Source organism: Barbatula barbatula (assembly GCF_947034865.1).
Source record: "Barbatula barbatula genome assembly, chromosome: 5".
Classification (NCBI taxonomy): domain Eukaryota; kingdom Metazoa; phylum Chordata; class Actinopteri; order Cypriniformes; family Nemacheilidae; genus Barbatula; species Barbatula barbatula.
The window spans coordinates 16,473,630-16,500,905 of NC_136769.1; the positions used below are offsets into that span (position 1 = coordinate 16,473,630).

Consider the following 27,276-nt stretch of genomic DNA (forward strand, 5'->3'; position numbering starts at 1 on the left):
CCTTTTTCCACCTAAGAAATGTTGCCAAGTTACGAAATATTCTGTGTGTTGCTGACGCGGAGAAGCTTATTCATGCATTTATGACCTGAAGACTTGACTACTGTAATGTGCTACTTAGTGGTTGTCCTGCATCATCAATAAACAAACTACAGTTAGTTCAGAAAGCAGCTGCCAGAGTTCTTATCAGATCCAGAAAATACCATCACATAACCCCAATATTATCAACCCTTCACTGGCTACACATATCGTATTGACTTTAAAGTTCTTTTAATCACTTATAAAGCCTTAAAGGGTTTAGCCCCTACCTACCTAACAGAGCTTCTATCACACTACATCACGCTCTCTAAGATCTCAAAACGCAGGACTTTTGATAACACCTAGAATAACTAAATCCACCAAAGGGGGACGAGCTTTCTCATACGTAGCACCTAAACTCTGGAATAGCCTTCCTGATACTATTCGAGGATCAGACACACTCGCCCAATTTAAATCTAGATTAAAGACACATCTTTTCAGCCAAGCATTCACTTAATGCAACATATACAAAATAAACCACCAGGAGATGCTGACATTAGATATTATTTACTAGAATAATTTACATGATTTCACAGGGGCCAACTTTGTTTCTCACCACAAGAAGTTGGACAGCGACATCTGGGATGATGAGATTTGACTCCAGCCAGCAAGCACATTTGATATATCGTCTTATGTATGTAGACGGCCAAGAGCTTTACATTTTTAAAAAAAACTTTACGCAGCGTTAACATTGGACGAATTCTCTGCCATAACCATCAACAGTTCACATTACTAAAGATTCAGGTTAACAAGCCACTTTTATCTCTGTTTCTCAGTCAATGCTCGCATTTTCCTCCTTCATGAACATCAACTTTTGCTACACAATAAAAACACCTTTCGTGGTCTGATGATCGATTTTAACAATCAAAAACAACGCAAAACACAGATATTTTCAGTATGTTGTTGTGAATTCCCATGAAGAAATTAACTTCATTCCCTCCATCGTGTAAACAACCTATTAACAGCAATCCAAGCAGACAACAGCAGGTCCTGGAAACGAAATTGATGGACCCGACAGTGTCTTTGTATTACAAGGAGCCAAATATGATTTTTGATGGGGCCTGTCTGTAAAGGAGGGGTCCATGTATGTGGGCATTTCATTACGCATCTATCTATTACTAAAATGATACACATGTATTAAACAGCTGATTTCACCATTTTAGCAAACATAAACGTAGCCCAGTGGTTCTTTCTCTTATTTAACAGGCCCGATTAAACCACCACCACCCTCCACAAAGAACTGTGCTCCCATTGAAATGTTCCCTACACAGTGTTCACTGCTCCCTACTATCTCCACAATCGGCTGAAGTTAACAACTATATATCAAGGCCGTTAACAATGCCCTATAAGTTTTTCTCTCAGACAAACACACAATCGTGCAGGAGACGGCAAGGGGTCACTGTAATACAACGACACCGCTGACACTGGAATCCCCCTTTCCTGTTAACCGCCCACTGCGCCCCCTGACGGCTCTGTGCGTAACAGCAGGAGGGGCGTCAGTGCAATGAAAAAAACTTCCCGAGGCAAGATCAGAAAGTCTCTCGCGCTCCTTCAGAATGAACTTTTGGGACTTCCGCTGCCGTCGGTCTACAGGAATACGCTTCTTTTAGCTAAATACCACATTTACCAACTGCTTTTGATTCATGATCAAAACGACCGTCAACAAATCATTCGTTTGTTCGGCTGCTTCTCTCGAGCGCTTGTGGTCACTTTGCCGGGGAAGGACCACCGGGTATTTCAGAAAGATGGCTTTATCGTGCCAGTCGGTTTTCCGAATTTCCATTCAGCGAGAATAAGTGTTTGTTTCGGTCAATGGACGTTTTTTTCAATGTAGTTATTTGAGCAAAACGCAAACGTAAGTTCTCTGGAGCTTTAATGAATACATCGGGTGGTCGCTAACCGCGCTGAAGTGCTAAAGGATGGCTGGCGTGGTGCGCACCCTGAGCCGGTGTCTGCTGCCCGCTGAGGCCGCGCACGACGACAGGAATAACGGCAAAGAACGAGCCCGCGAACGCGACGTCAACCGGGAGGCGAAGCGGCGGAGTCGTGAGATCGACGCCATGCTCGCGCGCGAGAGACGCGCGGTGCGGCGTCTGGTGAAGATCCTGCTGCTGGGCGCCGGGGAGAGCGGCAAATCCACATTTCTCAAACAGATGAGGATCATCCACGGGAAAGAGTTTGACCAGAAAGCGCGGTTGGACTTCCGGGACACGATCTTTGAGAATATCATCAAGGTATCATTTTGTTGACTTGTTTGTGTCTGACGTCACTAAACGCCTGTTTTATATGATTTTCTCATAAATGCTTTTGTTCATCTCTTACTGAACCCCTTCCTCATAGCACCCATGCGGAGACGTTGGCTGTTGTGCTGCAGTTATATGTACCTTTGCCACAATAAGTATGAAAAAAGTGCAAAATCCTTTTGAAATCAGTTTTTTAAAGAAGCACTTTACTGAAATGTATGAATCACTGTCATACATGTGAGCTTCATCACATTCCTCCTGCATATTCACGAGCCTGTGGGTGGTTGGCAAGATTATACTGTAAATGTGTCGTACGTGTGCCCAAAGGTTTAGAAAACTGTTAATAATACATCATTTATAATATAAAACAGCACAACATTGCTTTTCTGTTGAAACCTCGTACGCCCAATTTCGCTTTATTTGATGAAATGGAAAACAATTACACATTTTTATTGGTTAGATGTTCGCAAAACCCAGTGACAAACATAAAAGGTGACAAATAATCACAAAATGCGAGGTTTCGGAATAACAGCAGCGATAAGAGGGATTTATCGTTGTTTGTTTCTCAGTTTTTTTGTACATTTTGCTATCAAACCATGGGACGCATTTACTGTCACCTACCCCATGTCAAGATCTGCCTAGGTTTTAATCAATTAAAAGTTTTGGAGAATGGCCCGAGCTATTGGTGGCCATGTTTTCCCCTCATTTATCTGAGCAATTATGTTTGCTGTAAAATGCCGTGTTAGTCACGTTAATGGTTGTTTTAGGCGTCTGCTCCAGCACAAATCAAAGTCCGGGGGGATTATTCTTGGTTGGTTTCCCTGTGAGCATGTCTATTTGAGTTGTCTGTGTTTAATAACAGTGGCTTGACTCACAGCTCGCAGTTAACGGGAAAAGGAGTGAAATGTGTGTGTGAGATATCCGCCTGAGGCATGTTGGACAAATCAGTGAAACAACAATCTGCCTTTCTTGTAAATCAATTTTTGTTTGCAGACTGCTAAATATCATAAAGCAAAGGATGAACTTAACTATCTGTGCAATTCGCAGAACATTGAGATGTTTGGTTTTAGTTAATCGCTGTCTGTTATGAACAATCCCATGTCTCTACAGCTGTCTCTGACTTATCACTGAGATCAGCTCATGTGCTTTCTGAGCTCACGTGCCTTTGGGTGTCTCAATACATCCAGATAGAAAAGACTTCTGTTATTTTTTTCTTATCTGTGTTCTTTAAGCTCTTGTGCCTGCTCCTACTAATCTCTAAATTGTTTTTTTACATTTTTGCCTTTGAGAAGTTTACTGATGGCATCTGATGCGATCACAGTGAAGCCATTGAGATATCCGAAAATAGCAAAATAAATGCTTTAATTTCTGCTAACGCCAGTCTTAAAAAGGTGTTTCATGTTGTTCGAACTCTTCTTGCGTTTCACAAGCTGAGACAAGATTTATCTGTGGCAGTTTCTTTCAAGAACATAAAACATGAAAATGTATTGTGCGTACTCTTCATCATCATTCATTGTAAATGTGTGCAGAATGGAGATGGGATATTATGCTTGACTAGTATTAGTCATCCAGCAAGTGACTTGAAGACTGTTTTATCTATTCAGTAAATGAAAAGTATTTATTTTAAAACAATTTTAAACATAAACACGTCTCTATTTTGGCTTACTATGATACTCGTTCATTTAATGGGTCTTGTTATATTATGCACATTTTGGTCAAAAGCAGCGCTGCCAGATCAGATGTTTGGCTCTGGGGAAGGACTTTGCTTTATATGGAAAATGTTATTTTCTCAGGATATTGATGCACTCTTTCAAACATTTCATCTTGTGCCTTCAACAATTCTGTCCACCCTGTACATATCAGCCAAACTGTCAAATATCAAATCGTGTTATACTGTATTATCCCAAAATGTTCTTGTGTGCTGTCTCATTGGACTGCTCGATTATGATACAAATCATAATCGCGATTATTTTGGCCAATACCGAGATCCCGATTATTTAACACGATTACTCAATAACCTTTAAAACAACATAGAAAATATAAAACTTTGCTTTTAAACTCCGAATTTAACTGAAAAAGAAATGTAAAGAAATAGCACTTTTGAACCACTGTAAAGAAAAGGGTGCGCTGTGGATTTATACTATAAGAAAAGAGAGGATCCTTGCAAAATGGAATGCGGCACAATAATCGTTTACCTCGATTATTTTGTTTTAGTAATTGATGAAGGCCAAAATTGACGATTACGATTAGTTTTGGATTAATCGCACAGCCCTACTGTCTCAAGGAAAGAGTGACTCCTGGAGCCCATGTCGTACATGGTCATAACTGAGACATTTAGTTCTGCTCAGGCTGATAGTGATCAGGACCTGGGGAGAAAATCAGCAGAACTGAGCTTTCTTTGTGGACATGATGTCATCTCAGTTTATTTTCAAAAAGACGCGTTCACCAGTGACGGGTGCGCTGGGGAAAAAATTATAATACAGTCATGATCTCTTCAGTAATGTCAAAGGCAATGTACAGGTCGGTGTTTTGGAATATATGTGTGTGTGTAGAGTTTCTTTTTAGCACAGCGGATCAAATCCCGGACGAACACATCAAAAGCAATAGAACAAATGTCGGATATCTAGACTACTGTAAACTGCATTCGATGAAAATGTCCACCATTGAAAACATGTAAACAAATACAAAAACTTGAAATGCAAACGTCAAGGAAATCTCAGAGATTTTGTTTTTCTACTAGCAGAATAAAACAGACTATATGTATGTGTTGGCACTGACAACACGATCCAATGACTGGCTTTCCAGTCAAGTGAGAAGGGCAATTGAGCGCAACAAATATGAACAAAGCTTTGTGTTTCTACCATGGCTTCTTTTCACCCCTCTCAGAAAACACCTCTGTGGGACATGTAATGCCTTTTGTAGTATAAAAGAAAAACTCTTTAAATATTCACTGCACGGTCTAATGTACAGATTTGATATTTTGAAACATAACTCAATTTGAACCTTCTGTATATCGTAGACATAAGATAACCAACTGTGTTTACATAAACCTCACCAGACAGTGTAGGGCTGCCCAAATCTGTGGGTTGTGTAAGTAAATGTATTTGCTTTGGGTTTGCTTGGATAGTGGTTACACGCTATTTGTACTTCAACACTTAAAGAGAATAAACAGCAAAATAAATATATATATAATATCTCTATTTGATGTTATTTTTCAGTTATAGTACCGTCTTATGTTTTAGAATTTTCATGCATTCAGAAACTTTACCTGAGTATACTTGTTACAAATCACAGATTAAATGGAGAATTGTTTAGATATAGGTCAGATGTGTGTTAGATTACGATGCCATTAAATCTGATCTCATAAGTGTTTTAACTGTTTTATTGCTGTAACATGATCTGATGTGTACCACATGTAAGAAAAAAAATGTAATGGTCTGTTAATGTAAATTCGAGATGCGCCAATATAGGCTAAAGATCTGTATCAGTATTTTTGATGCATGATATTTCAAAAACAGCCAATGATCAGGGCTGATATGTCCTGTCAATCAAAAGAAAACATAGTTTGATGTCCAGTTTGATGTGCAATATTATAGCCATCTTCAGAATTGGCATAAGCAGATATCAGTCTGAATCATCGGCTATCAGTTATATTCATGGGCTATCAGTATAATCATCGGCTATAGTTGTATTTTGTCAAATGCAAAACAAATATGCCATTTAGTTGCATCAGACGTTATGTGAACATTCCATAAAACATTGTTCATTGCTGACAAACCATTTGTGTTTGAAAATGGCTTGTTAAGGGAAAGTATGTGATATAGTCTTATCCCACAGTCTAGATTGAAAACTGGGCTGGCGACCTTGTTTCTGTCAAGGTCAGACTGTAATAGCTCCACAATGGCAGTCTCTGTGGACTCTTGGTATCGCACAGTACTCAGAGCAGGCGGAAATGCCTCTCCTTACAGACAGCGAATGCCCCAAACAATGACCATTCAGTTGTCCCCATCATCTCCCCCCTGGCCATTTGTCATCACCATGCAGTTCAGTCCATCCCTCTGAAGGCTTTAGGATGATGACAGGACCAATGATGTTTGTTTCACTGATACCACTAAGGAGCAACCACAGTCCAAACCTTTCCCAAACGGAAGAAAAAAGTGTCCCAGACGTCAACAGACGCGTGAGCTGATCCTAGCCTACATGCTGATCAATTATTGGTTGTTTTAAGGAAAGTGTTATCTTGTTTTTAGACACTTACAGAAGCCAAGGTCCAAGAGATAGTCAACACCACCTTACAGATCCTTACAGTATGCATTTTGGGTATAATGAGATCATCTGTGGAGATGAACTGGAAAGGGTGCGGTATGTTTTTTTCTATAAATATTTCATGAAATCAGAAAAATGGATTTTGATTTCCCTTGGAGGGGTTTTTGTGTTTTTTTCTGTTAAACGTATTACATTAAATGTGTTGGAAGTACAGCTTTATGTAGATCAGATCAGACGCACCTCAGTTATATATGGCTTATTGTTTTTTAATCTATCGAAATGTATTACGTCTTAGATCAGTATCTATCTATCAATACAGTCAGTTTTGTGAGTCCTTGGTGGCCCTTTAAAAATCAGATTTTTGATGGGAGAGTGATCTAAAGAGTGACCTGAAACTGACATTGTGTGTTAGGTCACAGATAAGATCAACCCTCTCATAACTCCTGCTCATCACTCAGAGCCTCAAGGAGTAAAATAAAGATCTCTTGATCTCCATCCTCTTTTGTGCAAGGGGACACTGTTGACAGTGAATCATTTAATCTGTTTAATACATACTTGAGAAAATATGTCTGGTATCGTCTATGGGGAAACAGCGGGCAGGTTACCCAGCAGTTTAAGCAAACCAACCAAGTTGCAGACAGAAAGGATTAAATTCATGCGTCCTCTTCTCGCAAGATGTTTACGGGGGAGGATACAGGAAGTGGCTGAAGGGTGACACTGGGAGCAAGCATTTATCAAGACCATCTTCCTGTGTGATAAATCTGAGAGTTCCTCTGTGACCGGAATCTTGGGAGCTTCCTTCACAGGCGGCTTGTTTATGGCTAAGGAGTTGTTGCTGATTTAGCTGTGGCTGCTCAGCGGTGGGGAACCCGCGAGCGGGTGCCTGGATCGCTCCCCGCATCTGCTTACGCTGCAGAATCAAAGCTCTGTCTTAACCACCTCTAATGCATCATCAGATGAGGGCCAACATTTGCAATTTTCTGTCAACTTCTATCTCAACCGATCATGTTTGCTCTTCGGTGACCAGACATTTGGGAAATCCCCCCCTTTGTGAAGAACAACAAAGAGGCTATCTGTTGAGCTTTAGAACTTCATCCCATGGAAAAGTCTTCTGTGGCTTTACTAAAGTCTTCAAAAACACCAGCCTGAAAGTCAAGTTTAGTAGATGCCATTGAAAACAAACACCAAAGGATTGTTTTTCAGGAGGCTTTTCAGAAACTCTAGGAGCCTCGCTTGCAGTTTCTGTGGTTTTTAGAGCTATTTTTGGGACGTTGCCACAACTCAGGAAGAGATTGGAAGCCCTGCAACTGACCTCTTCGCTACGATAACGCAACCTCACCGCTTTCTCTCTCTTCTCGCCATGACTGTGTCAATTGGTCCAGCCAAGGAGGACAGGAGGATACATCTACTCAGATAGTGGCGGATAGAAGTGGGTGAAAGGTCAGAAGTGGGTGGGCGGTTTGGTATTGGGATTAAGGGCTGCCTCTTGGAGACAAATAAAGGCAGGAGGAAAGAAAAGTGAATAAGAAACAGAGAGAAATAATGAAGTTGGCTCTTTAAGAAAGTACCCTGAGGGGTGGTTGACAGTTCTGGACCGAAACGCACTATTAAGAACATTAAAGACTATCAGCAGGAAGCCCCCAAGCATGAACAACTATTTACATTTGTCAACTGTTTGATGGCTAAACTGAAAAAAAGTATTCTGTGTCTTAAGTAAAGTTTACTCAATTCATTAAATGAAATTTACTGATGCAATTGTGTTCTTGTTTTTTTAACCGAAATTCAAGTAAATATTTTAGAAAAAATCGCGGAATTCTAAATGTACAAATTATTGAGTGAATTCAACTTAATTTGAACGTGTTCAACTCACTTAAACTTGTATAAAGGATCTTTATTTAATTATTTTGTGGTAGGATTACATTAATTATTTTAGTTAATTTCTGATGAGTGAATTTAGAGTTCCAAGCAACAGAATTAAGGCTTGTCCACACGCGAGCCAAGCCAGTAAACTTGCAAATTCAGTCCCTTACATAGATGGCACTTAATGAAAAACAGAAATACCCTGGTACACAAGGTGGTGCTGCGCAAATTTCCGCTTCTGACACTCGCTTTTCACACAGAGGAAGAATTAATTTGGCTTCCTCTTCTTCAATGTGTGCTCAGCAAGACCGTATTGTACTTGAGCGCCACCAAGTCGTCTTTTACTGTTGCTTCAGCAGCTCCTGGAACGTGAACAAAGGCTCCAATCTCATTGGTCGGACAGTTTTTAATGCGGCACGTCCAAACCCCCAAAAAAGAGCCAGAGGTGTAAAGATGTTTTGCACGTCAGCGTGCACACTCACATTGGCACACTTTGTTTTGTCAAGGAGTGTTCAACGTAGACGATAAATGCGCACGATTATTGTCCCAGTGTGGACAAGCCATTAGGAGAGTCATTTTTGTTAAAAAGTGCTATTTTATGTGCTTTACAATAAAATAAAAGAAGATAATAAAACGAAGGGGAACACGGCCTATGCCGGTACTGAGACAACTCTCAGCTTATTTGTGCATCATATATGTTGTAAACAATAATAAATGTTTAATTGAAGTTTTAAAAAATCATAAAGTTAACTTCAATGCTCAAATTAGTATTTCTTCTTGAATTTCTTTATTTATCATGTGACGTGCTTAAAGAATTTAGGTAATTTCACTTGTTTTTTTCATGGAATTTTGTGAATATCGGTGTAATTGTTTACAGTGAAGAGTCTATTTAATGCATTTTCATCACGACTAGGTTAGTGGACTAGGCAAGATGGCTCCAAAGACCTTTAGTTCATCCCTGTACTCAAGAGCGGATCCATTGTAAATCCAATGAAATAGCAAGGCGGTGTCAGGAAATGAATGTGGTGTCTTGTTAGTCTGGTTGTCTCCTCCAACCCCACATTGCTAAAACAGCCGGATGTTGAGAGTCCCAATACATGAATAATCCATACTAGTGCTCAAATATGTGCCCTGGGTAGACGTCTGTTACAGTAATTAGAGTATTATGCCAGCTTTCATTTCATAACAAAATAAAGGGTCCCTCGGGTACAGGTGCTTCACTGAAACTGCCCGGTAATGAAAGAGGCTAAGTTGACTACAGGGAGGATTTAGCTCAGTTGATGGCACTCCAGTGATAATGAAGTCAATGTTACTTTTACTGAACGTCTTATGATATTCCTGCTCTTTCACAAAGCCCAGCCCTCCTGGTTAGTGCCAGAGGCTCAGTTTAGGGTATTGTGTACTTGTTGTTATGCTTGGAAGCGAGGAGGATCATGGCGGAAGTTTAGTTTCAGTGGGTAAGCCGTCCTCTACAGAGCTTTCTGGGGCTTGACTTTCAGTTCTTGGCTTCAGAGTGGAGTATTTCAGTTTTGGCACAGGCTACAAGACTTTAAATTACAGATATCAGTACTCTTAGATGATAAAACTGATTAAATAACCAACATTGTATTTAAAGGGATAGGTTAGCCAAAAATGAAAATTCTGGCATAATTTACTCACCCTCAGATTGTTTCAAACCTTTATACATTTCTTTGTTCTGCCGAACACAATGGAAGATATTTGGAAGAATGTAAGTAACCAAACTGATCTCATCCCCCATTGACTCCCATAGTATTTATTTTCCCTACTATGGCAGTAAATGGGGGATGAGATCAGTTTGGTTACCGACATTCTTTCAAATATCTTCCTCTGTGTTTGGCAGATCAAAGACATTTATACAGGGTTGAAACAATTTAAGGGGAATGTACATTTTAATTTTTAGTTGAACTGTTCATTTAAAGGGACCATATTACATTTTTGTAGCATCCTAATCTTCACAGCTATTATGTCATCTTATGTTTATATTGTTTATCTAAGGTTTACATAAAAGTTACTATTGTACCTTTCAAACAAATATTTTCTTAACTTAAGCTTCTGAACGGTTGTAAAAAATAATTTAAACCAAGATGTAATGTTTGTGCATTGGGGGATTCATAGAAAAGTGGAAAAACTTGGGGGTTCAATACCAGTCATTTATGGATGACTTCTATCTGATACTGGTGGTGACTGCACTAGATATGCTTATGGTTGTGATATCATGTCATAACACATAACATTAAACTTGTGTGTTTATGAATAAAAACGTTAAACTTGTTACACATCTCTTTGTAACTGTTTTGAGACTTGTTTTGATAAAAAGACATGTTATTTCAAATACATGTGAAACAAAAATGCCACTTATTTCTATCTCATCTCTGTCTCCTCTTTCTCAAAGGGGATGCGGGTGCTCGTGGATGCCCGAGATAAGCTTGGCGTTTGCTGGCAGAACTCTGAGAATGAGAAGCATGGCATGTTTGTCATGTCCTTCGAAAACAAAGCGGGCATGCCTGTTGAACCCTGCACCTTTCAACTATACGTACCGGCCCTGCAGGCCCTCTGGAGCGATAGCGGCATCCAGGAAGCTTACGGACGACGAAGCGAGTTTCAACTGGTGAGTGCACATTTCCTGAGAACCTGTAACTTTTGGATAACACTCTTTACGGGATGACAAACAATCTATTATTCACAAAAACAATAACTCAAAATGCTTAACTGAGAATCTATTGTACTGTTACCCATTTACAGTAGAGTGCTTCATATAATTTATGAACTTCCATCGCATGTCAGGGCAAATGTACTTTCTTTTACCAGAGAAAAGGGCAAGAGGCTACGGGAAATACAATAATATGTCAGGAAGATGGAAATTGTTGGACTAACTATCAAATCCAAATTAAACCTGCTGAGTGCAGAAAAGCAGAGGAAGCATGACTTATTTATGTCTCTGCTCAGCGTGTATGTTGCCACAGGACTTTAAGGAGTTCAGAGGGTGCGCACAGGAATCTCAAACTCGACTGCGCAGTGAAGCGATGCCAATAACATGCATGTCTCTGTCACTACACCTCTGGTTCTTTATGAATTTTTAAGACATCTGAAGAGATCTTTAGATCTAGGTCAGTGGAGCGGGATAGTGGACAGGATAGAGACAGAAAGAAATTGACTTCTCTTGTTTTATATGCATGCCAACAGCCATCCAAGCAGACAGCGTTTTGGAATATACAGCTTAATTGTTCAGTGATATGATTTGTACTCAGTCTAGGCTTTTTAACTTGCTCCCTTACCAAAAGGACAAGCTCCGCCCCTGTTCCTGACCTTTTGATGCTGTCATATTCATTTCAAAGGCTGAGAGCAGACAGCTGTAATCTGCCAGATAATCTGATTTTTGTCTTTGGCTCTCATGATTCATCTGTGGATAGAGCTCTGCCCTAAACCCCCCTGCTTTTGCGTTTACATCATCAGTCGGCCCGCTGACATACCGATCGCTGCTGTGATGAGACACAGACTGTATTGTGTTAGGACATCTTCATCAGAAAAAAAGTGCTTTGGATAAAATCAAACTTTGTACTATCTTAAAATTACAAAACCACCACAATTATTTATTTAAATGAAGTTAATTTAGGTACAATTCTAAAACACATCACTCAATTTAGATTTTTATGGTAAATGCTTATCCTACTCAATGTATTCCTGCAGTTAGTTGTTATCGTCATGTTTTGCGTTTATGATTAATGCTTGACGTCTGTGTAGTTTGACCCATCTGTTTTTCTTCTCGATCCGTGACGTGAGTCCATTGACCCTCTGAGGGTTATAACTTTAAAATGGGCGTCTGTACCACGGGTTTGTGCCCCTCTTGCTCGGTCTCATTGTTCGCTCTGTGCTGTGAAGGCCTGCTTGTCTGTAAGTCTATTCAGAAGACTGTGTGTGGGAGGACATAACAGTGCTTGGCCTGTCATATTCTCTACATTGAGTCTAATGCATTAGCTCGGTCCTTTCTCTTTGTTTCGATCCCAAATCAAAAACGCGTTTGTATATTAAATGCTGTTCCTTTTCCCCCTACAGAAGTTACTAATATAAGACATATTCTTGATTCGCATAATAATGTTGCACATGATAATGAAATAAGACTTTATTTCTAGATCCAACAAACCATCTTTGAAATAGTCATCCAGTTAGAAGATATAGCAAGGAAGATATCTTTTATTTTTGTGAGAAACTCGTCTCAGATTCCTCAGTTTCTTCAGCCCTAGGGAGGATTGCACAGGGGGGAAGGGGGTCCTCCTTGGAGCCATGGTTGTAGAATCACAGTATTTCATCAGAGAAGAGCACTGCTATTGACCATGAGAAACAAGTGCTTTTTGTCAGTGTGCAACCCTAAATTCATGTCAGAAATCCGCATGACTGATAAATGCGATCGGATTGAGTTTATGAGTATTTGCATTTAAATGAGTCACAAGACTGAATGAGACTCATCATCTATGTAACTGTTTTACTTGTTCACTGATATGATAAAGTACCCTTTCACTGGTTTTATGAGGCACATTTTAAAGGAAAATAAGATTTAATGTGTGTGAGACTATTAAAATACAACAAAATGGACTCGATCCATTGTCAGTTTGGCTGCCAGAATCATAAGACTCGCTGTTAGCGAGAATGGGATGCTGGTCATATTGTGATTGGACACAAACGTTGCTTTGCTTGAAGGCTATAGAGAGTTCGTGGACAGGAAGTCTGTAACGCTGTTTTGTTAAAGGTTGACACTGCTGCCCCCTAAGAAACCATACACTGGCTCTCAGCCATGGGCCCGACGAGTGCGCAAATCTTTGCAATACATGCTTCATTTTAGTTGAGTCAGAGCCATCGTAAATTACTTTCTGACAAACAAACCATAATCTTTAAATACACATTATTTTGGCTTTTAAAAAAAGGGTTACTGGCAGGCCACTTGTATCTCATGTAAACTGTCAAGATTGATTAAGCTTTGTAAAAACTCTGGAATTTTGCTTTAAGTGTAAGTAAGAAGAAGGATTTGTCTTAATCCAGATTATTTTTGTACTTTTAAACTCTTTGTTTTAAAATGAAAATGAAAATCTGACTGTGGTCAGGATCTGGAGAGCATTTTGTAGCACCTGTCTGAAGAAATCTTTTCCAGAGTCAGTTTCACAAGCAAAAGTTCAATAGTATTACAGCTTAGCCGAGATACTCGCTGGGTTTTTGCCAATAAAAGTGTCTACAAGGAGTAATGCTGTCTCTTTGTAAGAGTGTTTAAAATAGGGAGGGGTCTTCGATTACACACAGAACCTTCCCAAAATAACAGTGTTGTTTTTAAACTATGGCTGTGAGCTGTAGCACATGTCCGACTTAGAAAAATTTATTTTTGTATTCAAATATATTATAAATGATATATTAGAACGTTTGCATGTTGCGTCGTTGCACAGTTGCATGTTGGATAGTGCTTAGAATGCAAACTACAACTCAGGGAAGAATCTAAGGAGGCTCGGCAAAAAGTAAACACACCACATGAGTCATGGCACAGGAGAATGACTGCTGTAGTCAAAAACATCCATCAAATATTATTAACACAAAAATGAATTCATTGTACAGTATGCTTGGCTTCCGGTGAGCTTTTTGTTTTGTTTTTTCGTATTAGAAAATTCCCATATTCTCTTAAATGCTGTAGTTTGCCTTTTTTGACCCTATAATACCTTATATTGAATAATACACCCAACTTATATTTCAATTGAGTTACCCAGGAAATATACCTTGCTGCCCGAAAGCTGGGCAGCATTCAACATTCCATAGGGAGATTGATGTCCTGGGATGTGTCTTAAATTCCTCATGGCTGAGAATAGGATTTGTGCTGGTGAGCTTCCCTCTACCACACGTCTACCGTAACTGTCAGACACGATTCCTGGCCATCTCCATGCCGAAAGAGCAACTATGCTGTGTGTTGTTACCCAGAAACAACTGTATTAATTTATGCAAATCTTGTTTATGATGTCTCCAGGCCTGGGTCCGCTTTCTCCATTTTCAGTCCCATTTTAATTCTTTGCCCGTCCTATGCAATCTAATATATAAAAAGTGAATTCTTTCAGCGGAAGGGCGTATTTGTTTACTGAACGGGTCTGGAGCGATGGCTTATAGCAGAACATAAGCCGTCCACAAAAGAGCTGGAGATAAGCAGTACAAATCACATTCCAGAGCAGTTGCAGTGGAGATCTCCAGGGACGGGTCCACCTCCCCAGTACCACAGATAGCCTAAACGTCAGCAAAACACAACCAGAAGCCAATGCAAATCCAGTTCTGTCAAAAACTGGTATGCTGAAATCCACAAAGAAATGACAAATAGACATATTTCACCTCCCCCAAAAAACATTTATTTTAAATCAAAATATTTTATTTTAAAATGTAAAAAAAAAGGAATTTATATAAAAGCATGTGCTCACCCATTGCCAACAAAACACAGACACATGAAACAGTTTCCCTTATGGCGTGTGGTTCATGTCCGGCATCTTTTAGCGATGGGAATCGAATTATTTATTTTAAGGCCAAATCGCCCAGCCCTTGGTTGACGCGTAGGCGTGCTTTTCCGGGAGAATTGTCCAATAAAGGACTAAGAAAAGTTGTTATGAAAATACTTTGCATGTTCGAAAAAAAACTTTCTGAATGCATGAAACACTGTTGCACCCCACCTTTAACGTAATAATTAAATATGTTTAATACATTTTTTATAGATGGTAAAAGTTTAACTCCAACTGTAAAAGATTAATTTTCCTTGGTGTATATTACGTTTTACTGTTTAATTTGTACCACCAGCTTCCAAGACTTAACACTTCTGTCAGTCCAAATCTTATTAAACCAAACTGACTTTTCCTCCAGCGGATGTGGCTATGATTATTGCTGAGCGTTTCTGGCCGCTGGAGCAGAGCATGCTTAGTCAATAGTTGCCTGGTTTTAACACACTCTGTAATTAAACCAGATCCATCTGAGAGCGTGTGTAATAAGCGGGCAGAGAGGAGTGCTGAGCTTTGGGAGAATGTTTCTAGCTAAATCCCCACCGCTCCTTTGGCTAAATAATGCCCCATTGTTGCACATGCCTCTCGGTCAACAGGGAACACGCTCCACCCCGGAACACAGCTAGACCTATTCACATAGCTGGGATGTAGTCACTGGGCTGGGGCATTGATAGGCTGAAATGTATGAGAAGTGAATAAATGGAGGAAATCCAGACACAATGTCATTTATGGTTCAGAGAGAGTTCCGGTTAATTACGGTAGTTAATCGCTAGTGGTGAGATTGATGAAGGCAGGCTGACCAGATGTTTTGTGGATCTTGGCCGGGATATTTGTAGAGATTGCTTCCCAAAAAAACATTTTATTAATTCCTCAGTTTTTGACTCACATACTGAGAGCATTGAAAAGCGTGTAATGAGGCAGATGTAGACATTAGAGAAATAAATTTGATGACATCATGACATTTTGCTGCTTTTAGGCCATAATTATTCTCATTCATCTGCCGGATTCATGCAATCTATGGAATAGCTTTGGAGCAATTGCAATATTTCCTCTGTTTAGGGCATGTTGAAGTGAGATGAAAATACACATGTATATTTGACTATATATTGGTATCTGTTATGTCAAATGCTACATCTTGTCCAAATAAACATGTACTGTGTTTTTGATGGCAATCTGTGCTTTTTCAGTCTTCAGGCAAACTGTTTCAGAACCATTAAACGTCTTGTTTTATGATTTTTATGATAGTTAGTTACTTTCCGCTAAGCAAATTGTCATTAATGAGAACTAAAAGCATTTTGCATTGCATTGCAGTACTGTAGAGAAAATTGAAATCACAATTCTTACTAGGGCTGTGCGATATCGAAGAAATATGCGATAGCGTGCTAAATAATGCGATATGCAATAAGATATATGTTTTTCAAAAATCAATTTAAATTGTATTAAATATAATTAAAAGAATTATAACTGTATAGCCAATAGGACTGAATGATATTAAAGAAAAATGTGATGATGCAATACAATTATAGCTCAAGTTTATAAAATATATATTTAAATACTAAACAAATGATATAACCAACATACATATTTCACATTATTTCTGATTATTAATCATATTCCACACATCAGACATAGTCTCTCTGCTATTTGCATCAACCTGAAACTTTGACTCCAGACCACTTTGCAAGATGTAAACACTTGCTTGACGTGTAATCCTACTATTCAAACAATAAACCGGATGCTTCCAGCTTTCCCAACTTGAACATCAACTATCGCACCAACATCCCATTTTTCACTTTTTCTGGCCTTTAGTCCTCACTCATATTACTCTGGTCTCTCATTTCTCAGGAGGTATAATGGAAGTGACAATGCAGAATGGCTTTTGACTCTGAGAGGTGTCACTAGGGCATTCAGCTCTATTTCTCTGACTGCCCTGTCATCTGTCATTTGCTATCTTCAGACAGACTGTCAGGAGAGATAAATGCACGCTCGTTTTGGCCTGCTCCTCTCGTGTCCTATCTGTCTGTTTGCCCTATCTAGGCCATTATTGTACAACTTGGTCTAAGTACTCTGCAGGCTGGTGTTTGATATGCCCATGACAAACACTTCCAGCACCTTGACATTCCTAGAGCTGGAGATTACACGCTTAAGTAGTCTATCAAGGTTGTTAGACTCCTTATAATGGAAAGGAAAGATTTGTGTATCTGCGTGCAGACTGAAAAGGCAGAGCTTCTGAGAGCGTGTTTAAAGTAATAAAACTAAAGAATGAATTCTCTATTTTCATTCAAGTTTATTTCTCACCATTATTTTTTCAACCGCTGTACAAATGTACATTGAAATGCTTGTTGTGAGGCTTAGTCAATCTACAGCACAAAATAAAATAATAAAAAATAAAAGAGCAAGTAAAACAAATTGGTTTGGATAAGACATTATTTACAATTATTTAAAGAGTACATATTGCGAGATCATGTAAATAACATTTCATATAATGTGTACATTTCAAATAATGTTGCCGTGTGTGAATGTAAGGAGGCTGCCAAGTTGTAAAGCCGAAGGTGAAGGAATAACAAAGTTATTCGCTTTTAAAAAAGGGAGTCGACGCAAACAAGTCGTGCCCTAGTCCGATTCGCGAACCGCCACAGATTTACGTCACTACATATTGTCGCCGCCTACGTTTTCCTGGGACTGCCCGCGAAAACTTCACTCTTCTCTCCCAAACACTGTAGTCAAATAGAACCTTAAAAGTCAAGGAATGTTTACTCTTCAACAATATTATTTACAGTAAAAAAACTGTAATATAGAAATAAATAAATGTGTACAGATGTGATATCATATTAAATTAAGGAAACACTACTCTTAAAAAGTTTAGGGTCGTTTGTTTATTTATTTCTCCCACATTTATTTATTATTTCTCCCATATTTTTAAATAATAGTAAACAAATCAAAACAAAGAAAGCCGAGTTATATTTTATCTTCAAAATAGCCTTTTTTCAGATAGGGCTCCTCCATATAGGTTGATGAATCTAGAAATATGTTGACAGTATTTAGTTCATGAGAAATATTTTAGCGAAGTGGATTCAAGAGTAGTCTGTGTGTGCATGTTATTCTATGATTCAATGAAAGCTCCTGTAGGAACAATGATCACAGGGAGGAGTTACAAACCTTTCACCAAAGCGCAATTCCGCTTTCATGTGCATGAGAAAACTGCTGGGATCCAGTGTGAGGATTAGCAATAGATATTAAGTTTTGAATCTTTGCGAAACAGATGCAGGGTGGGTTGGTTTCTTATTGAAAACAGACCCAGGGGGAGCACAGCACTGGAAGGGGAAAAACTGACTTTCCAGGCAGCCGTGTCCTTGGATGTTTAGTTGTTGTTGCAGACGTCATACACCCACACTGTTTTTCTTGACTTTTTTAAATCTCCCACTCTGTTTTTATTCCACTCGTCAGTGGGTTGTTTTCAGGGCTGTCTAGGGTCAGTCTCCCAGAGGGGAATGCCATTAGGCGAAAGGATAAGATAAAAGAAGAGCGTCCAATCGAGGAGACACGGGAGAGGAAAGACCCATAATGCCAATGGAGAAACACAGCAGTTACTTTCACACGTCTTACGCATTCTCGCATTACAGAGGACGTGACAGACCATGTCCGATTCAGAGGTCACGGGTCGCCCTGACACCATATGAATGTCGGTTATCTTCCGGGTCCGTGGTGCAGATGTCTCCTTTTCTGATTGTATAATGACTGGTCTGAAAATAAGCATTGCATTAGATTGACAAGGCCGGGAGAAATCTTGAGCTTGAAAATCATTTTTATTAAACATTCATGGCACTAGTATGACATTTCTTTCATTGTATAGATTAATTGGGTATCTCTTGACATTTGGATTTCTGTGAACACATAAGTATTATTTCATTTCAATCAGCTTGAGTGTTTTGTTTCAAGGAACACACCTCCTGTTTTTATTAACATACCTCTGGCATAATGTAAGTCTCGGAATTGTTTGCAGAGCTCCCTGAAACTCTTCCACTTTCCTTCTGGTGGTATCCTTCGATTTAAAAATCATAATAGGAGTCTATCCGCAAAGATGAAAGGCAAGGTGTACGTTACAGCTAGATCAACAGTGTGGGAGCAGCCCGAGGTTCTGTGAAGTTCTGGAGGTGAAGGAGCTCCATGTGGGGTTCTTATGGGTTCTCTTCTCACGTCCAAACCAAACATTTAATCCCACTCAGAGGAGCGGGATATCAAAATCTGTTTGTTTTGTGTGAGGATTATTTCCATAGTCTGTTATTTACGGAGGAGAGAGCGGACATTGTCACGGCAGAAGAGATTTCTTCGACATTTCCACCCTAGAAGAACTGAGGTTTTTTGTGATGAACTTAATGTTTTTGAGACGATCACCAGATTTATGAAGTTTAAATTACCAGTCGACCTCAAAATGAAAACACGTTTTCTCTGACTTGTGTTATTCTGTATAGTGAATGGGATATGATCTCCAAGAGGATGTTTTGCAGAATGTCTAAACTATTTTTCTATACTGCAAAAGTAAACGGAACTGGGTCTGTCAAGCTCCAAAAACAACAACGAAGCAACAAAAGACCTTCCCCTTTGCCTCTGCTCCCAACGTCTGAATTTATTTATGAAACTCCTGTCCATTTTTAACACTGCAGAATTTCTTTGTGATCAGTGAATGTGGAAATGTTGTGTGTTTGCAACAACATAAAAATCTATAATTAACTTTGTGAACTATTGTTTTAATAGATTTTCTTAAAAGGCCCAGTGTATGAAATGAAGCGGCATCTAGTGGTGAGGCTGGGAATTGCAACCAACGGACTAAGAAATTGTCATGTTTTCGCTTCTTTGCCAAAGGAGATAACATATTTTCGAAACACATTCTTTAGAGCAGTTTGTCTGTTCAAGGCTACTGTAAAAACAACATGAGGAATTTCATGCAAGGGAACCACGGTGTTATATAAAAATGACTCATTCTAAGGTAATAAAAACACAACGGTCTTTATACACCTCTGAACACATACCTGTAGTTATGTATAGTATATTGCATTTCTGTCAATATTACACACAGCACCATTTAAAAATATATAAATATCCATCCAGTTGTATTTCACATTGGCAGCATGGCATGTTATGTTTCCTACAGACATTTGGTGATGTGTCTGTTCTCTGTCACAGTGGAACACTTATCCACCAACAAAGCACAGCTGCTGGATCTGGCAGTTAAAGTTCACTTAAATAGGATCTTAGTTCACTGCCGAGGAAGGTTTTACTGTCAGATATAACAAAGTGTGAGGTGAAAATAATCCCTGACGGACTCGCCGAGGCTCAAGGAAAGCTCCCTTTCACTCAACTTTGTTCATACAGAGTGTTTCCCAAGCCGACACAAATACTCTTTGATCAAACTGAGAATAAAGACAAATGTATCACAACTAGTTTCATGTGGCTCTGTGTCATGTGATCTTGTTTCTTAGCAATTATAGTCTGTATTTGTGTCACGGTCATGAGGGATGACTTTAATTGGATCTCATTTCTGCAGATCTGCTGTTTTTATGGAGGGATCTGGAGTAAAACTGGGGATAGTGATCAGTGCTGGTAAGCGAGGGGTTAAGGGGCTGTGCTCAATCATGCTTCTGACTGCACAAATACCCATGGGCACACTTTCCTACTTTGTGCTAAAGTTGCGTCCTATAAGGGCTCAGCTTAGATCTTTCCCACACTCTCAGCAGACGGTCATGCGCACATGTTCAGAGCAACCCAAGGGAGGAGGGAAGAATCTGCTTTACCGGTCAATGATCGGCAGCATACATTTACATTTATGCATTTTACCATTTGTTTCTAAGTATGTGCAATCCCTGCGATGGAGCCCATGGCCTTGGCGTTGGTAGTGCCATGCTCTGACCACCGAGCTACAGGAAACCTCAGCATTACTTTTTAAAGCAGAATAGGGACCAATCAGAGTGCTTAGATTAGGGTCAGTGGACTGTCATGCAGTTAAATGGATAGTTAACCCTAAAATAAAAAATGACTATATAGGACTTCTGTGGATCACAAAAGAAGATATTTTGAGAAATGTCTCCGTTGTTTTGTGTACATACAATGGAAGTCAGTGGGGGACGATGTTGTCTGTTCTTGCATTCTTTTGTGGTCTGCAGAAGTAAAGATCAAACAGGTTTAGACATGACAATAGGCCTCTTTCACAATATGGCGGCAGCGACCGGAAGTAGGGTAAAACTATTTCCTGCCGCACTGCTGCCATAGCAATTCATTCATTCAGCTTGTTTTCTCACAGGCATTCATTTTATATACCAACAGCAAAAGAAGCATTTATTGTCCGATCTGTTCATGGTTTACTGGGAGATGTAAAATTAGGGAAAACAAAACAAAACATAGTTTTTTTTGTGATTATTTATGTTAGACAAATCAGCATAAAGGGAGCACTACATGCCTCCAACGGTTCTGTGTAGTGAACAGAGCATTGACAGGACAGGACTGCTTCCGCTGTGTACACGTCACGCTGTGAAAGAGGCCTATAGGGTGAGTTTCTGAAAAAAAACAAAAAACTTATTTAGGGCTATTATAATTTTATTTTCAGTTTACTGTAATTGATTAAATGTTTTGAAATCTTTTTTATAATTATTTTGTTTTATATATTTAGTTTTCATGTTTGTTTTATTGAAATTTTTGCAATTTGCAAAGTGCCTCAACTTAAACTTATTTCAGTTTATTGTTAAGGCAATCATTTGTTTAATTTAAAAAAATTATGTTTAGGTGAATATTTAATTTAATTTATATGAACGGAATTTTAGTTTTAGCATAATGGCCTTGAATATTAGCATAGTTTAACATATTTTTATAACATATTATTAATATTAATGATTACAACAATAGCAGGCTGAACAAAGCGGTTGAAATGAACACCCACTGCACGCGGCAGTGTTTTGTATCACTGTGATTAAAAAAAAACATAGAATAAATGAATAAACATTCGTAACACGGCTTGAGTTTTATTAGAGCACAAGAGCAATAAATGTTTTTATTTTGAGTACATGTTTGAAGGAGGGATTGATAGATGCTACAGGCGTCCCTATCGGATATCTGTGTGATTTCCTGCCTGTGTTACATTAAGCCCTGATGATGGGTTGTGTATGTGTTTGGAGGTTTGGGGTGTTGGGTTCAGTCTGTTATAGAGGGGCTGCGCTGTTCTGCTAATCCCCTGTTTTCGCACACAGCTGTTTCCTGTTGGGAACATGGGGCCTTTGTGAGACACACACACGCACATGCAAACAAGAGGACACAATTGGCTTTTCCAGACAATATTCACTGAAACGCCAAGGCTGCATGTCTGCCATCCAAAAGCGTGCGTGAAAACAACTTAGTCAGGAAGTAATGCTCAACACAGCAATTTGTGTCTATTGCTTCATTCTATTGGGCAGAAGAACACATTTTCTTTGAAGAACTCTCCAGATATTGGGCAACAAATGTAGTTATCAGTATATTGTCGTCATGAAGGCATTGATTCCTGGAACAGACCAGTTTGAACATACCGTGCTGCCTCTGATCACCCTGAGCTTCAGACATCTCATCTGTTAGCTTCGTTTGTGGATTGAGCTATAGACCATTTTATTGAATGTTAACAACACAGAAGCACTACATGTTTGAACAAAATTCAACCCACAGAACACGTTAAATGAACATCTTTAATACATATATGAAATTTTTAAAAAGAAACAGGAAGTGCTTCTAGACCAACATTGTTTTCATCTTGCACAATGGTCTATACACTGACCTCTGACCTAATTCTCATCGGGTTGTAGAAGTTAAACATTAGTCAAGACGGAAGTTGATACAAACCTTCATCAGCTTATGTGCCTTTTCATTTGTAATATTTGGAGATGTAGAACCTGTTTATCATAGCCAGCATTTGCAGCTTCTATGTGGTTGGATTTGTCTTATCAAGTAGGAAGAAATACTTTATGGTGATTTTTCATTTCACTCCCCGCTGCACATGTAAACCTATATTTTCGAGTTGTCTGTTTTTATTTGGAGTTCTGCTGATGGCCGCTATGTGGTATGACTGACCTGCATAGTTCTCAGACAAAGATAGTAACATCCTGTTACTTTAAGACTTTCCATTCCTGAATTAGAACAGCTTTGCGGGACTGATTGACCTATTTTTAAATGAAAGATAAATGGTAAAGGGTTTTGCAAATAAAGCATTTGTTCTTCTGTTAGACCAGACTGGTTTTGCCATTGGTTGTGTTGATGTACTGTTGGTGTTCGTACATGCAGTGATTTATGTTTATAATATACAGTATATTAAAATGGTTGTAAATAGTCTTATCTCGTACTTTCAGTTCATGGATTAACATTTTCCTTCTTGTGTTTTTAATACAGAGTGAATCAGTCAAGTACTTCCTGGACAACCTGGATCGGATTGGCCAACTGGTGAGTCATGATAACTCAGAAGTACTTATAGTACATTTCCTTACAGTTTATGAGCAGTGTATTTACAATATTTTGACCATATAATCATTTGGCTAGATAAGTAGTCAGATAAATGTTGTTTTGCTAGCAGTGATGGTGGCATTGGGAAATGGAGGAAATGAGAGCGAAACTGAAATGGTTTCCTTCAGAAAGATTTTGGCCAAGGTTTCCAAAAACCCAAGAACCCACAGCTTGTGTCTCAGATGAGTGATAAAAGCTAAAATGCCAGAAAGTGTTTTGTGTGAGCATGGAAACCAAGGCCAATGACAAAAGAAATATGTTATAGTTTTGGATGGGTTGTTTGTCCGTTGGAAACTGCATTGACAATTATTTTTCCACTCTTTCCTTACTTTCTGAGGCAATGTTCATTATGGATTGTTTATTTTATTTTGTGTTCCAACTAGGGCTATCAAATGATAAATTGTGATTAATTGAATCCAGAATAAACGTTTTGCGTGTGTGTGTTTACATAATATAGGTCTGTGTTCTGTGCAGATTCATTTTGTATTTACAGTATAAATACATCGCTTTTGGTTAGGATGCGGTGTAAGGGGTATAGAAAAAAGTAAAAGATATTCTTTCTTAAAGAATAGTGTTTAATATGAACAGTCATACAAACAAGTACAATATACAAAGCTAAACATTTATGATTTCCTTTCCTTAATATCTTGCTTTCTCAAAGTTATATAAAACATATTTGCTATTTAAACAATTTTGAAATCTTTCCATACAGAACTATGTTCCAAGCCGCCAGGACATCCTCCTGGCCAGAAAGGCCACCAAGGGAATTGTCGAGCATGATTTTGTCATCAAAAAGATCCCTTTCAAGATGGTTGATGTGGGTGGTCAGCGCTCTCAGAGACAGAAATGGTTTCAGTGCTTCGATGGCATCACCTCCATCCTGTTCATGGTGTCCTCCAGCGAGTTCGACCAAGTGCTAATGGAAGACCGCCGCACCAACCGCCTGGTGGAGTCCATGAACATCTTTGAGACTATAGTCAACAACAAGCTTTTTTCCAACGTCTCCATAATCCTCTTTCTCAACAAGATGGACCTTCTGGTGGAGAAGGTACGCAAGGTCAACATTTGCAAGCACTTTTCTGACTTCAGGGGAGACCCTCACCGGCTGGAGGACGTTCAGGCCTATCTGGTGCAATGCTTTAACCGCAAACGCCGCAACCGCAGCAAGCCGCTGTTCCATCACTATACCACTGCAATTGACACTGAGAACATTCGTTTTGTCTTTCACGCTGTCAAGGACACGATTCTTCAGGAGAACCTTAAAGACATTATGTTGCAGTGACAACCAACATCCTGTTTATCATTGTTTATATCATTTTCAGCCTATTTGCAGCAAGAAATACCTTCTCAACTTTATTTTAACTCCTCGAAAGGTGTGCAGAAGCAACATTTTGTGTTGTCCGCATTGTTTTCTATCCTTTACTCCATTGTGTGAGAAGGAGTTCAGTTATATCAAGGTCATGCCATTCAGTTCTAAAAAAATGACAAATTGCTGATATTTTCAAGTCTTCTGGGATTTGAGCATATGAATGCAAATGACACGAGAGTTTGATAATGAATTGTTTTAGAGTATTCTCAACTTTTTTCTCAAGGATAAACTCAAACAATGTACAGTCACGTTACGCTGGCTCATCTCCAAAATAACAAAACCCTTAAAATAAATAGCAAATCTGCACTGAGCATCCGGTCTAGTTTAGATTCAAGTCACTTCCTTGTGTTTACACGTTATCTTTGATATGGTCAAACATTTCAAGAACACTTTATGTAGACTTCTGAATTTATAGATGACATGCAGAATTATTATTAATAATAAGCAGGGTTTTTTGTACATGGCTTTTGTTACGTTGTATCTGTCTTCTGGTTTTGAGTTAAGCTACAAGCTTTGATATGTTGAGTATAGGGTCAAATCACTGGTTATGCCTAACACCACTAACTTCAGATGGATAAAGCATTAATGGTATTCATTAAATGACATTATTGCACAACATCTGCTCTTTGTTTTTAGTAGTAGATTCTGACAAACCGTAACAAGACTTTTGAAATGTACACTTTTATATATAAACTGTGTGTAGTGACAATGTTTATGGGGGAAACAACCTGGATCTGGTGAGTCCAAAAAGAGATGAACGGTGGGATAAATATAGATTAATTTCTTTTTTATTTCGGCTGGGCATGGAGTTATTTGAATAAAATCTTTATGAATGTAAATGAGTGTTTGATGGCATAAATGGTCTTTTTTCAGATAGTCGCAGATGGTTTAAATTTCAGCGCAGGTGTGAACCTTGTATTTGTCATTCTTTTAGGGAAAGCTTGAGCAACATCACATTTGAGTCCTTAGATGTTTGTGTTACATTTTCACATGCATTCTTGAATCAATTTCTCCTTGTATACTGTAATGAACACTGTCAACTCTTCATTGTTATTGCAAAGCAGTGACGGTGTTTATCTGTGCTTTAAGGAATGATGTAAATGCTGTTCCTCCTCATACTCGAGTGCCATCTAATATGTTGGCCCGAAAAGTTTTGATTTGAGATTTCGACACACCCTAAATTATTGTAGTGAAAAAGTCTTCCCAGTGAGAGCAGCTCGCTCGCATTTACTGGAAGATCTCTGGCTCTCATGCAGATAAAGAAGCAGATGGTTCCTTGTATTTATGTTTGTCTCCTCCTTTGAAATCCCTGGGAGAATACAGGGAGAAATCATAAAAACAGTCCCAGTGCACAAACATAGAGGCTGTAAAACAATTTGAATCAGCTGAACGGTTGCATTTGCTGAGCAAGAAGCAACATTTGATGAGAGCAATCGCGTTCATCCAAATCTGTGTTTTTGTCCATGCAGACACAATCGTGACAAGCATCAGACTGTTTTGTTGACAACTTGGTTTCTTTTCGTGCTGTGTCGCCTACTGTGGCATCTTATTGGTCCAATACTCCTCATAACGTCTCTAACATATTTTACATAAAAGTAATTTTTATAGTTGGTGATTATGCCACAGCAGTTTCACACTTATAAATTGGTATAGAATCTATTATACCTGTTAAGGACACATTGTTTGGATCTCTTAACGGTCACTGTACTTTAACATCTTACAGTATTTCACTGTCCGTTTTTCTGTTTCCCTGTTGTTTTACATAATCATTGATTGTAAAAAGTGTGAAATTCCAGATTAACGGCATTTTGTGTGTTTTGTATATAAGAATTGTATAAATACAATAAAAATGTAAATGTTGAATTATATTGCATCGGTGCATATGTTTCCTCTTCTACACGTTTGTACTTCTTATTTTTATTTTGACGCTTTTAGGTGTTCTGATGCATTCTGAAAATTGTGGATAGTTCAAATGTGCTGTTTTTCCCAAATTAAAAACGTGATTGTCCCCACACTATGTACTTCCTACTTTAGTTCAAACCGAGTTTGTATAAGAGTTTAGTGGCAGAGGAAGTGTTACTACCCCAGCTGAGCCCTTATGTTCAGCAAGTACCAGTTAAATTTGAGTTTAGATTCATCTTTTTAAAACTCCACCCTTCTTCGTTTAGTAAGCTTTTAGGGTTCATTGTCATATTACAGTCGCTTTAATGAGGACTTCTCTTTTCTTGTGGGGAGTTTAATGCTTTAATGTGAACAATGAAGGCCTATTATGGTAAGACATCTAAACAAATATTCCTCAGTAACCCTTGACAAATCCCCTGCCTAGGGAGAAAGTTAATGTCCAAGCACACAAAGCATCTTTCTCTGGGCCAACCATGGTGTATTTGTGTGAGCTAAAACCCATGTCTTGTGATAAATTCCC

The 27,276-nt window shown here is 38.8% G+C and overlaps 1 protein-coding gene across 1 annotated transcript; it reads left to right on the top strand.

Moving 5' to 3' along the window:
* Positions 1-1,549: 1,549 nt before the first annotated feature.
* Positions 1,550-26,720, top strand: gna12a (guanine nucleotide binding protein (G protein) alpha 12a). Its single transcript, XM_079455999.1, has 4 exons — positions 1,550-2,309; positions 10,858-11,073; positions 23,375-23,425; positions 24,198-26,720. Exons 1-4 carry the CDS (start codon positions 1,995-1,997, stop codon positions 24,765-24,767), a joined length of 1,152 nt encoding a protein of 383 aa, XP_079312125.1. The 5' UTR covers positions 1,550-1,994; the 3' UTR covers positions 24,768-26,720.
* Positions 26,721-27,276: the final 556 nt, after the last annotated feature.